The sequence below is a fragment of the Protopterus annectens genome, chromosome 2.part1, assembly GCF_019279795.1.
Source record: "Protopterus annectens isolate FY-2018-M chromosome 2.part1, PAN1.0, whole genome shotgun sequence".
In the NCBI taxonomy this organism is placed as follows: Eukaryota; Metazoa; Chordata; order Ceratodontiformes; family Protopteridae; genus Protopterus; species Protopterus annectens.
Window position 1 is genome coordinate 658545814 of NC_056729.1, and position 13542 is coordinate 658559355.

The 13542-nt window shown below is 39.1% G+C and overlaps 1 protein-coding gene across 1 annotated transcript in view; it reads left to right on the forward strand.

Annotated features, from left to right (window-relative positions):
• Positions 1 to 13542, forward strand: part of EFR3B (EFR3 homolog B) — a 2101782-nt gene that overhangs the window by 1813259 nt on the left and 274981 nt on the right. The window contains exon 17 of the mRNA XM_044062396.1: positions 675 to 742. Coding sequence (XP_043918331.1) covers positions 675 to 742 — 68 coding nt within the window. The remainder of the gene's footprint in view (positions 1 to 674; positions 743 to 13542) is intronic.

The following is a 13542-nucleotide window of genomic DNA, read 5'->3' on the forward strand; positions in this document are numbered from 1 at the left end:
TGCTGATAGCGAAAAAATCTTTTGTCCATTATCAGGTTTGGATTTTGGTTGTAGGTAAAAGAAAATGTACTGCTACTTACTAAATTATAATTATTCAGAAGTGACATATGCCTCTTGAAATTGTCTATACTGTGTGGAAACCACATGTCACAGAGTATTACAGAGCAACAGTTCACAAATAGTGAGGCCGGCCTTTCTGGAGAACCTCAAAGGAGGCCCAAACAAGTATGAAAATATGTTCTTACGAAGTTAACTATTAAGTATTAGTTTTATTTGGGTTCAGGCTAAAAGTGGAATAAGGCAATGAGTGTGTTATTTAACTGCAAAAGTCAGTGAGTGTGTATTTGATTGTAACTGCAATTCCAAATGAGTAGTGAAGAATGATGTGGTATGTCGAATTTTGATTATTTTGTGCATGTGGTTGTGGAGGGGCAGTCTGTTTTTTTACTGTGCAGTATTTGTTGTGTTCTCCATGGGAAGGCCTGAAGCATTTTTACAACATTTAGGTGAGAATCAAGGGCTTTTTCTCAGCTTTGAGGTAGGCTCACTTAAAAGGACTAAGAAATCATATAGCAGAGTAAATCTTATCAGACAGCACAGAGCACAATTTTTCTGTATGCAGATTATCTCCACTGTTTTTATTACTCACATCTTTTCTTATACTGTTCTGACAGGTAATTGAAATGAGACAGAAAGAGGCACCATACTTATTGCCAGAAGAGGTTTTTGCAGAAAAGCCCAGGTAAGAGTAACAAATAAAAGTTCATCTGACCCCTCTACTCTGCCCAGACACAGAAACAGAATGCATTGACTGAAGCAAAAGAATATCAGTTTGAACTGTTGTTTAAAAAGCTAAAAAGCTGTATCTGGAATGCTGGAGCTATAAATCTCCATTGGAAATAGTGTTGACTTCATAACCTTTTTAATAGGAAACTGTGAGCAAACAGGCACATTCTCTAAATAATGATGAACTACAGGAAGTTATATACACAGATATGTATATATATATATATATATATATATATATATATATATATATATATATATATATATATATATATATATATATACACACACACATACGTGTGTGTGTGTGTGTGTGTGTGTGTGTATATATATATATATATATATACATATATATATATATATATATATATATATATACATATATATATATATATATATATATATATATGTATGTACATGTAGATTTTATATATATATATATATATATATATATATACACACACACACACACACACACACACACACACACACACACACACACACACACAGAAATATGTGTGTGTGTGTGTGTGTCACATAATGAGACCAATACCCCACTGCCAATAACTTTATTTCAGTAACAGCAGCACAGATCACTGTAGCTAAAAAAATAGCTGTGCATCATAATATGGTCTGTGATCCTCAAGTGAGTAGCTTTAAGAAATGCTGGTAATATGTCTGCCTTACAGATCTTGATAAGGCTGCATAAAAGGGTCTATGTCAAATATTCGAACTTCCAAAATGTTGAATACCATATGTTCGAGACCATATGTTCGACATTTGGAAGTTTGAATGTCTAAAAAAAAACAGCACGTAGGAGGGCTGCGCCCCCGCACCCCCTTACTTAAATATACCAACTCCGAGACCGCACTTCAGTGCAGAAAAGGGAAATTCTCCCATTCTGCACCATATGGCGCCGTTAAAAGTCAGTCTTCGAACACTTGAAATGTCGATCATATGGTCTCGACCATATGACATTCGACATTTCCAGCGTTCGAAGATTTGACATAGACCTACATAAAATACAAGTTTTCAAGAAGTTTATGAATGCGCCCCTTACCATTGGTATAATTTTGAAAACATCATCTTATGGATATAGTTTTCAAATGTGTTACCAATATAAGTGTATAAATATTGCGGTCCTAAGTTAATGTTAAAAATTACCTGTAGAATAGGGAGTGTAATAGGGTGTAAGATTTCCAAATGCTTTATACTAGTGTGAATAAATCTGGATTTAAAGAAAGTATGTGAAAGCCCATTGCATGCAGAATTCTATCTTATTCCAGAAGGTCTCCTCTAGAAATCCAATAAAATAATACAAATCTATTTTCTAGATTTACTATCAACCTCTATCTAGTAACCACTCATGCATCAGTCATCCAATATGCAGATGACTCAACAGTGATTTCTTCTACACCCTCTCTACTAGATTTTCAGACTCTTACTCAAAAAGCCTTTCACTAAGTTGAGTCCTTGCTTATAAATGCTAATCTAATCCTAAACCCTAAAAAAAACAAACTGATGGTTTTCCATCTTACAAAGCTTCCCCTCCTCTAACACTTTCTACATTGCCTCACTTAACAATACCATTATAATGCCATCACCGCACACTCAACTCTTAGGAGTAGAAATGGACTGCAAACTTAAATTTGATATTTATATCTCCAAGACAGTTAAAAAAGTACATAAAAACATGACACTCTATACAGGAACAAACACTACTTTACCAAAAATACCAAAATAGCCATTGCGCAAACCCACTTAATCTCACCCTTGCTGTACGCAGCCCCCATTCTCACTAATCTTAAGAAATCTGAATTACAAAAACTTGAAACCTGTTACAATAAAATTGTAAGATATACCACAAATTCACCGACTAGATCACACCATTACCTTGCTCTACCCCTGGCTGACAGATACCAATTCACTCTCTACCGCCATCTCTTCAACTCTTCTTACCCAATTAAATACACAGAAACAATGACAGTACATCTCCAACACTGGCTTGCCATTATTTTATAACATTATAATGTTATTTACCTTGTAAATATCCATTGCTCATTGATGCCTAAATGCAACTGGAATACACTATGTGATTTTTACTTACACTATAATCTTAACCTCTCTCTGAGTGTCTAATTTCCTTATGCATGTATAAAATTCCTCTAATGTCCTAATGTTTTGTGTAATGTTTGAATAACAGTAGGTTGTATAACATATTGCATACTATTGCTACTTGCCTTTGATGACTTGCATTGGTTGCATTTGTTTTTCATGTTTTGTATGACTTTGTTCTGACTGGAGCTTTTCTCCCAGGGCCTTGGTTGAAAAAGGACATGGTGTCCAGTCAGACTTTCCTGGTAAACAAATTTAAAATAAAATAATAAAATAATAACTCATTACCATTGACTGATGCTTTGAATCATGATAAAAAAGCAGATTTTAGGGATTGTATATCATTGCTACCATACACACATTGGATGGATAAAGTCACCCTTTATTTCTTCTTTCAATATTTAGCAAGTACAGGAAAAAAGAGAATACAAGGATATGTCTGAAGATGGCAGCAGATAACTGCCTAAAGAAGTTAACACAGTTTAAATGTATTTAATTATTTTATTTTTCCTGCTGTAACTTTGTACTCTAATTGCAGTTTCTATGGTCTGGGCATTTTACTTAAATTTTATTTTACAGATGACATTTTATTTAACCTTTATTTTACAAATGACATTTTCATTTTACTGTGATTAAACATATTACATATTTCCATAGATCAATTCACCATTCACTGTGGAGTGCCTCCTCTCCTGGAGTTGTGGCATCATTTTCAACTTGATATTGCATTGCCGCTATGGCATTTTCTGGTGGTCTGGCTGTTTGCTAATATTCAGTTGTTCTGGTCAAACTCTTTTGAGAGTGGTTAATGGATGCATGGACTTTGGATCTGTTTGTATCTGGATTTCATGTGCTTTTTTGAGTTTTGATTGGACGTGAGTGACCACTCATGGAACTGTTAGTTTTTTTATTTTGAAAATGGTTTGTTTTGTTGGGGCTGTGTTGTCCACTATAGTGTGGTTGCTTAATTTATATGGGAAGACTGTTGCATGTTTGATGGTTAAAAGTGCTGGGAAGACATTCATCTGTGAGCATGGAGGATATCTTCAAGGACCAAGTTTCCAGATGGGACTAGTGCTGCTGCTTTGATATTTTACATCATCTGCTTATTATTAGAGAAAAAATTGTGGACTTTTATTTGTTTGAATGTGCTCAGCAATGAATGGTATCACATTCTAGTTGAATAAGTTTGTATTTATTATCTGTTTATTTTTCTTTTAATACATAGTATCATTCATTTGACTTTTTGTCTTGACAGGCTGTTTGCATATAATAATAACACCATACATGTTCTATGTCTTATCCAGTTTTCATTATGTAACAAGTTGTTTTATAGTTAGTTTGGAAATAAGAACTGAAATACAGCTAGATTCAATAAAGCCTACATGGTCCATTTACACAGTGTGCATGGCGTACCACACACATGGTAGCAGACTGTTTTGGATTCTGTAAGTAGCTCTACATGGTGTACAGAGCTGTGCAAACAAGGTAAACACCGTGGCATGCTAATTACATGATAAACAGCTAAATTATATGCTAATCAAGCAATCCAACATTGAGGAGCTATTCAACAAGCTATAAAGCAACCTTGTAAACTCACTGCTGGTTTTCCCCTGTGAATTCCAAAACCTGTTGGAATTCAGCTATGGAAAGGAGTCTACACAGAAACAATGTTAGTGGCTGCTGTTATTTTAATTCATGTGTATGTGCAACAGGCTGAAGTCTATGCTGCTGCTACTAATAGACCAAGGCCAATAACCCATTTAGCTTATCACAATCTGCATGATTTGGAAACTGTGGATCACTACAGGATGGATAGAGACACACTACAAGAACTCTGACACCTCTGTCATCCTCAACGCAGAGCCAGAGCCAGAGCAAACCAAGGAGAACCCATTCCAATGGAGACAAAATTATGTGTCACACCTAGATTTGTAGCTACAGGTACTTTTCAGAGACCAGCAGGGGACATACTGGGGGTGTCACAGTCATCATCTTCATCCAGGTCCTCCATCAATTTTTGAATGATATACTCCAACATTCCAGTTCACATATATTGTCCCCATACCCTGAGGACAGTGCCAAAAATATGCAGGAGTTCTACCCTGTAAGTGCACTACCTTCAAGTACTTGGTGCCATAGATTGCACACATATAGAAATTAAGGCACCACCCAAGGAACAGGGAATGCTCTACATAAATAAAAAATTATTTCACTCAGTTAACTGCCAAGTCTTGGGCAATGCCAAAGGAATCGTCTTGAATGTGTGTGCTGGCAAACCAGGCAGTTATCCCATCTCACATATCTGGCACACATCTCACGTCTATCAGATGCTCACTTGGGGAGATATCCCACACAGTCATTTACTGGAGGATGCAGGTTATGCACTGGAACGTGGCTGATGGCACCCATCAGAAATACACACACAGCCACTGAAGAACACCATAATGAGGCACACACTCACACCAGAAATATCGCAGAATGTGTGTTTGAGCTGCTGAAGTCACGGTTCTGATGCCTACATACATCTGGTGAAGCCCTTCAGTACACTCCACGTACATGTACAGAAATATTCATTGTATGTGCCATGTTACACAACTTCATCCTGAGAAAACAGCTTCAACAGGATCAAAAAGGGGAAGGGGTACATATCCCACCACCAATGGCAAGGTCACCACAGCCACACACAAATGAGGAGTCAGAGGGGGAACCAGCAGCTGCTGTGGGTGTAGGCAGATGCAGACATGCTCAGTATGCCCTGGCATTGGCTAAGAGATGATGCATAGCATATTCAGGCACCACCATACCTCTCAGCTGTTCAGATTTTCACAGAAAGTCCAGATTTTTGTTTCATATATTTCATCTGCTTTTAATAAAATTGTGGATTGCTGGCAAATTAGTAGCAAATCATTAAATATTTAAGTTAGAAAGGAATGACAGAGTTTTTTAGCCTTCATACCCTTCAGAAAATTCATGTTAATGCAAAACCAGTTATTCTATCAACTTTCTAAGTTTTTAAGAGCAATATTTAAAAATTGTCCTGAAACAGTATCATCAATGTCAAGGAAATGCTGTTCTGCACTTTCCTGGGAGCTGTTTGTATCCCTGATAGTGACAAAAAGCACTTAATTTGCTGTTAGTGGTGTCTCTGTAACAGGCCACCCTGGTACCCATCCAATCACAGGCAACTTCAGCTGCTCTTCTCCATGCATATGAGTTCATGTCAGTGGCCCTGTGGTGCACCTGATCATATGCCCTGCTATGGCCACCTACTGCATTCACATCTGCAACTTTCTGTTGCCAAATATGCATTCTGCCTGACATATCACCACATCTCCTCTCAATAGCAGAAAGGCACCACGGTGTCTAAAAGCTTCCACAATGATCTGATTCTCAGGGTCACTGAAGGGTGGTTTGGGGGGTTGATATACCTGAGTTCCATAGTCCTAGGTATCCTAAAACACAACAGAAGGATAATGCACATAAGTACCACATAACTAAAAAATACCTTTACCCAGACAAAACTGAAAAGGTAGCATTTCAGTATTATCCACTGTAGAAACAGTCTAGATATTTGAAATATGAGCAACAGGAATTATGTGGCTGTAACATATCACATTCACACAAAGAAATGTTGTTTGCAAGACAAGGGAGAGTAACAATAGCAGTATATCCTTGTTTGTGCAAAAACAGAAATGCAGCTTTGCTCCCCCACCCTCAAAAGAACAGGCAAATGAGACATTCTGCTGACAAACCATCAATAAAATGCCAAATGTGCTATTTAATGAACTGAACTTAATGCAGAACTTACCATTTTAAGCTATTGTCAACCATGTATACCGGTGAAATGACCTGACAAACATGCTCATGCCATCAGTACACTTCTAGTGCATACAGATAATAGTAGCATTTGCTAATTAATATATATATATATATATATATATATATATATATATATATATATATATAAACAGATTTTTCTTAAATTTCATCATCTGCAGTATGTAGCAGAAAAATGCAAGCATACCTTCTCAAGTTTAGTAGTCTTCTGTGCAGATATATCCCAAAGTAGTAGCCTCTTCTGTGTACTCTACATAAACAAGTCTCCTCACTTTCAGTTCCCTAGATACATGGTTACCTTTTTATGGTGTAGATTCAGGGCTGTTAGCATGGTGAAGATGCAAATGAAGTGTGAACTCATGAGAAATGATGAATCCCAAATGCTTGGCTCTGTGTAGCAAGTGTGAACATAGTGCAGGCACTCCCTCAGTGTTTGTTGCTAATGGATTACAACTGTGAATGATTACTGGTAGGGAGATGGAAAACACAACAGTAATGCAGACTGCCCTACCTCTAGTGCATGTGTCAGGTTAGACTTACAAAGCCTATAGAAATAATTTTATCAAGGTTGGAAATGTAAGTAAGCAACACACAATTCACAGGTTCTGTTCATTAGCATCCAACCTCCTTTCATTTGTTGATAACTGTATATTATTGCCATTTAATGCCTTCATACGTTTTAAGGCCAAGGATATACAATGCTTTACACTTTGCATGTCTAATATCTGTTAGTTGCCTGTCGGGTGCCAGGATCCGCCACATAACACGAGCACTGAGGTCTATCCAGAAAAAGTACAAATATGACTCTGTCATTGTCCATGTTGATATGAATGACCTGAACCTTACAACCCTGGACTACATGAAAAGAGACATGGAGGATCTCTCTGATCACATAGCCCAGACCGGTATGACCCTGACCCTGAGTAGAATCCTGCCCTCACCATGAATGATACCACGGTATAAAGAAAAAAATATCAATTTCAACAATTGCCTAAGCTTCTGGTGTCATTCAAAAGGGATCCGATGTCTGTCAGCCTGGGATGACATGCTCGATAAGCCAAGTTGATTCTCTAGAGACGGCTTGCACCTGTCACGCTTAGGCTTTCGAATACTGGCCTGTTTTCTTCCCACCCCCATAGTGCCTTTTTTAGGCAAGGCTCAAAAGACAAACCCACTGTCATAAATAGCACAACTAACAAAAAACTGCGGGTAATGCTACTCAATACCAGAAGTCTAAACCTCAAAATGCACACACTCAAGGCACTCCTCAGTATGGAGAAAATCAATATATGTGCAGTTTTATGGCTCCAGAGAGCACCCCAGCACTACCAGGCTACAACTCATATCATACATTTTGGCCACAAAACCCTGACTGAAATACAAAAGGCAGTTGAGTATCCATATTCATCAAGGATACCCACACCTCCAGGTTAGTGGCTCAGCAAGATGCTTCAGAGATCATCCACATGCAACTAACAATGGGCAAAACTGCTATTCAAATTATAGCTTGCTACAGATCACCCACTATGTCCCAGGACCCCCACTCCACATTCCTGGAAACACTGGGAAACATAAAGGTCCTACCAAACACCCTGATATTGGGTGATTTCAATTACCCAAACATTAACTGGAAGAACTACTCAAGTACAAACTCCCTTGCCCAACATTTCCTACAATTTATAAACTCAAATGCCCTGGATCAACTGGTAAACACCCCCACCAGAGGTGACAACATATTGGACCTGATCATCACCAACATGGGCGACCGGTGTTCCACACCAGAAATCAACCCCTTGCTGGTTAGATCTGACCATAAACTAATCACGCTGGATATCCACATTCTGCCACCACCCCCGGTCAAAGAAACCACTGTGAAAAACTTTTCAAAAGCAAACTTCACATTACATAAGACTGAGGTGGGAAGTTTCAAAGCCCCCATGCTAAAGGATAACACTGTCCAAGCTGCAAAATCCTTTACTAATGCACTCTACGGGCACCTACAAGAATGCATGGATCGTGCTATCCCAAACAAAACCAAGACTCACTCCTCCAAGAAAAGGAAACCAGTCTGGTGGCCCCCTGCCATAAACAAGCTATACAATAGAAGAAGGAAACTAGTACAGAAAAGAGTAAAATCCCAAGAAGGGAAGTATCAGCAAGAAACTACGTTCCCTCATAAAATCATCCAAGGCTAGCTTCGAAAGAAAAATTGCCATGGTCTCCAAAGATAACCACAAGCATTTTTTAGCTATGTCAAGAATCTAAGTGGCAATTCTCAGATCTGCTCAGAGTTAGTGCAGAATGGCACAAAATACATGGAACCGACCGATATAGCCAACATCCTGGCAGACAGGTTCAGTGCAAACTTCACCCTTTCTCACCCCCAAATGGGCCAATAACTATACCAGAATAATGTATTGCCCCTGAAATCACAGACACTCAGGTTAAAACAGCCCTCCCTAAAGCCAAAAATACAGCATCAATGGGACTGGACGGTGTCCCAGGCTGCGTCCTACATGAGCTCAAAGATGAACTAACCCATCACCTAAACACACTGTTTAAACTCAGCCTTTCCACAGGCTATGTGCCCACAGAGTGGTACACAGCAACAGTTATTCCACTCCACAAAGGTGAAGCCACAACGGACCCCGGGAACTATGGCCCTATAAGCCTGACTAGCTTGGTCTGCAAAGCTATGGAGTGCATCATCATGGATCTCATTAACAGAGACATTGGGAATCTCCAAACACTGGACCCTACCCAGTTCGGCTTTGTTAAGGGCAGATCATGCCTCCTAAACCTGGTGGACTTCTTTGAGACAGTTACCAAGGCTATAGATGAGGGAAAGGTGGTCCACACAGACTACTTGGGCCTCGCAAAGGCCTTCAACACCATTCCCCACTCAGGTATTATAGACAAGCTCACCAGCCTAAACATAAACCCCTATGTCACAAGATTGGCTGCCAACTGGGTCATGGACAGAACCCACATGGTAAGAGTTGCGGGAGCTAGGTCTGACTCTAAACTGGTTACAAGTGGCATTCCCCAGGGCTCAGTCCTAGGACCCCTCCTGTTTGGCATATACTTCTCAGAGGTACAGGCAAGCACAGGAGGACTATGGCTGACCAAGTTCGCAGACAACTGCAAACTAAGGGCTATAACTGACTCTCCGGCTGACACAGACATCCTCCAAAAGGGTCTCACTAAGAAAGATACCTGGTGTCAAAACCATGGCCTCAAGCTAAATGCCAAAAAGTGCATAGTCATCCCTTTGGAAAAAACAAAGTACCCACAAACTACCACATAGGTGGTAGCCCCCTAAATATGGAAGATGTAATAAGGGATCTGGGGATCCAAGTTGATAGTAACCTCTCCTTTGATAATCACATTGCCAAAGTGGTTAGAAAATCCTTCTATGTGGCCCACCTAATCACAAAAGGGTTTGCATCCAGATCAAAAGAGGTCATTGGGCCCCTCTACACATCACTTATCAGACCCATCATAGAGTACAATGCCCCATTTGGGATGTACCTTACAAGACACCTGCAACAGCTGGAAAGACCACAGAAGTACCTCACCAAGAGGATCACTGGCCTCAAGCAGATGCCCTATGCAGCTCGACTGAAGAAACTCCAGCTGTACTCGGTTGCATACCGCCTACTTAGAGGTGATCTCTGCCTGACATACAAGGCCATGTCCAACCCAGAATTGATGGACATGCTCCACCTAAAGAAAACCATACCCCCTCATGCCACACACTCCAGAGATCTAAACCTCACCACAACAATAAATAGGACATGCTAGAGGGATAAATTCCTGTCCCAGAGACTTCCCATTCCCTGGAACAAGATTCCAATCTACATTAGGCAGAGCTCCTCGCTAACCCTCTTCAAGAGAAGCCTTGACGAGTGGATGGGAAACAGAAAGTTTACCCCAGGGATCACTTCAATGGCTGTGCTGGACAGAGGCACAGGGAACTAATCTAAGGGGGTGGCGAAAGCCAATACATTCTGGCTAGGCTTATAAATGCCTCCGGGCAGATAGCATAGTACCTACCTATGAACCTACTTATGAACATAATAGTCATAAATGGTTGTGTGATCACTCAGTGTGCTACATCCAAAATGTATACATGTACAAGTAACTGTTATGTGGTTTCTTAGTACTGTAGATGATGTCTTAGATGGTTGTATGTGGAATGATTTCAGGTCCCTGCTGCAAAGCTGTTAGTGTGGCAAAGTTGGATAAGGCAGCCTTACTGTGTTCTGAAGATTCATTGGTGTGGGAGTTCAAATCCAGACCTATGTAGAAATATTTCATGTGTACTAACAACATTTTATATTATTTATTTCATAGATTGCTTTTCTTCATTTTAACTACTTTTCCCTCTTTGTTTTTGTTTGAGTGGTGCACTGAAACAAATTTATTGTAAAAAACATCCGTTAAGTGCTTTCATCTTACATAAAAGACTTCATCAGAACAACTAAACCATCTTTTCAATGCTCTTATAAATACAAAAATTTGTCACCTGATGACCATTAATTAAAATTTAAAGTGCTAATGCTGGTATTTCAAATTCCTTCCCATATAACCCTTACTAATAGTCTAACCTGTCCAGGTTTTTAAAAAAGATATTGTACAAAAAATATTATACAAAATTTTAACAAATGTGTAAATAAATAACAATTTCTACATTTAAACACCAAAATTATGATCCTTATTGATAAGGACAGTAAGCCTACATGTGTTCACAACCACTCCAATTCCCATACATGGTGCACAAATTAGCATAAACAAGGGAAATAGAGAAAATGAATGTCAGGTTTAGCTTTGCTTATCTCATTTGTGTAACACTTAGCAGTGTGCAAACCCAGACTAGTGGCCCACACAGGTAGCAGACAGAACACCTGCACACCACCTGCAGACAGGTTATCTGTAAATGTGCAAAGGTCATAATGATACATTGTTGCAATTTTTGTTTTCCATCAGTGTTGTGTGGTGGTTAGCAAGGTTCCCCAACACCTGCAGTCATCGAACACCTGCAGACAGACAATAATTGAAAATGGATGCATTCATTTAATTCTGTTGGGCACCATGCAAACATGCTAGGTGGCTTTACCTAGCAGTTAACACAGAAAACTTAAGAATGAGTAGGAATTTATGGAAACATCATGCCACTAGTCCTGTGGCAGCAGGTGTAAGAGCAGGGTTGGAGTACAGATGGTCCTGGATTCTAGTACAGGGTGTGCAACCTATTTTTACTGTGGTGACAGTGCAGTTTATAGCAATGAACTCTAAAATAGTTGTAAGTGTAGGACTGCAGTACAAATGGCCCTGGGTTCTAATACAGGACAGTCCTGACATTTTTACTGTTGTTCTATTTACCATTTTATTCACTCTCACATATAACACTTTAAATAGTGGAGCTTATATGAATTATATGTATGAGGGATAAGACACCCTTATTATGTGTTCAGATGCATGACTGAGAGTATACTGTCTACTATATTTCTGTAAGTATAATTCTGCTAACTGGACTTGGATGGCCTTCACAATTAAATAAGACAGATACACAACTGGATCTATATACAAGAACCTTGTCAGGTCACGCAGATACATGTGTAACAAACTGTCAGCTGTATTTATGAATGATTCCTGACTATGTCTGAGCAGCACTTCTTCTGTGGCAAATATGAAAAATCAATGCTTTGGAAGAAAATGTTTTGTCCCTTATGCCTAGGCTTGAGTCTCAGACTTTAAAATTCAATTTTATCAGTGTATAAAGCCAAAAACAAATTTGTCAAGTCATGATATTTATGCCCCCAGTGCACCTAACCTAACAGTTATCTTCCAATTTTCAATATATATTTCCAAGATACATCAGCCGACACCCCTCAAACTAAGGTCAAGTGTCAGATTAACCTTCCTATTTCAAATATTTTCAATTTTCAAATATTTATTTCATCTCTGCTTGGCACTGCTGCTGTCCACTTAACATTGCGCAAATGTGGTTGGCATAATTGCTCAGGTTTGCACACTATCAGTAAATGTGATAATTGGAACTGAAGGGAAAGCATTCATTTTCATTGCTCTAGGTCAGGTGTTTGACATGTTTGGAGTTAGTGGGCAACTGCCCAGAGGTAGGGTATCCGGGAGTCCAGGATATTTATTGGACTCTTGGTAATGTGCCACTGACAAAGGCTTCTGCAGGGGGAGTAGTCTGTCTCTCAGTACAAGTCTGAGACATGGAGTAGTTTGGCTCAGGCTGTATCCAGTGCTACTGGCATCCTGTGCACTGGAGAACAGTGTAGGCATCATTTTAATGACCTACAGAGGTGCAAGAGGGATACCTTCAACCAGTGGTTGACTGAATATGTGACTGCAGCCATACCACAGCTGTGCAAGTATACTAATAAGAGAATTTGTAACACTTAAAAAGCTAAATGTATGCAAGACCAGTATGCATAATTCTGTTCTGTTCTTTTCTGTTCTTTCGGCAACTAATGCCAACATAGAGTTTCAATAGACATGCTCATGCTGCTCAAATGGAGAGACTGAGGAAAGGTAGTGGTATGTATGCAGCACAAGAGAAGTATTATTGTAGCTTTATGTTAAAGATAGATTTCTGTTTATTTATACAGTTGTAGCGAATTGAGCATGTATATCCTAACTGTAAATGCAAGTATGCATGCATTACTCTGTAGCACAAACCAACTTTAGGTGTCAAATATAAGACTGTAGTCAGAGGTTCTGGGTTCAAATACCATGAGTCACAACTATACAGTACTGCATTTCTTTAAT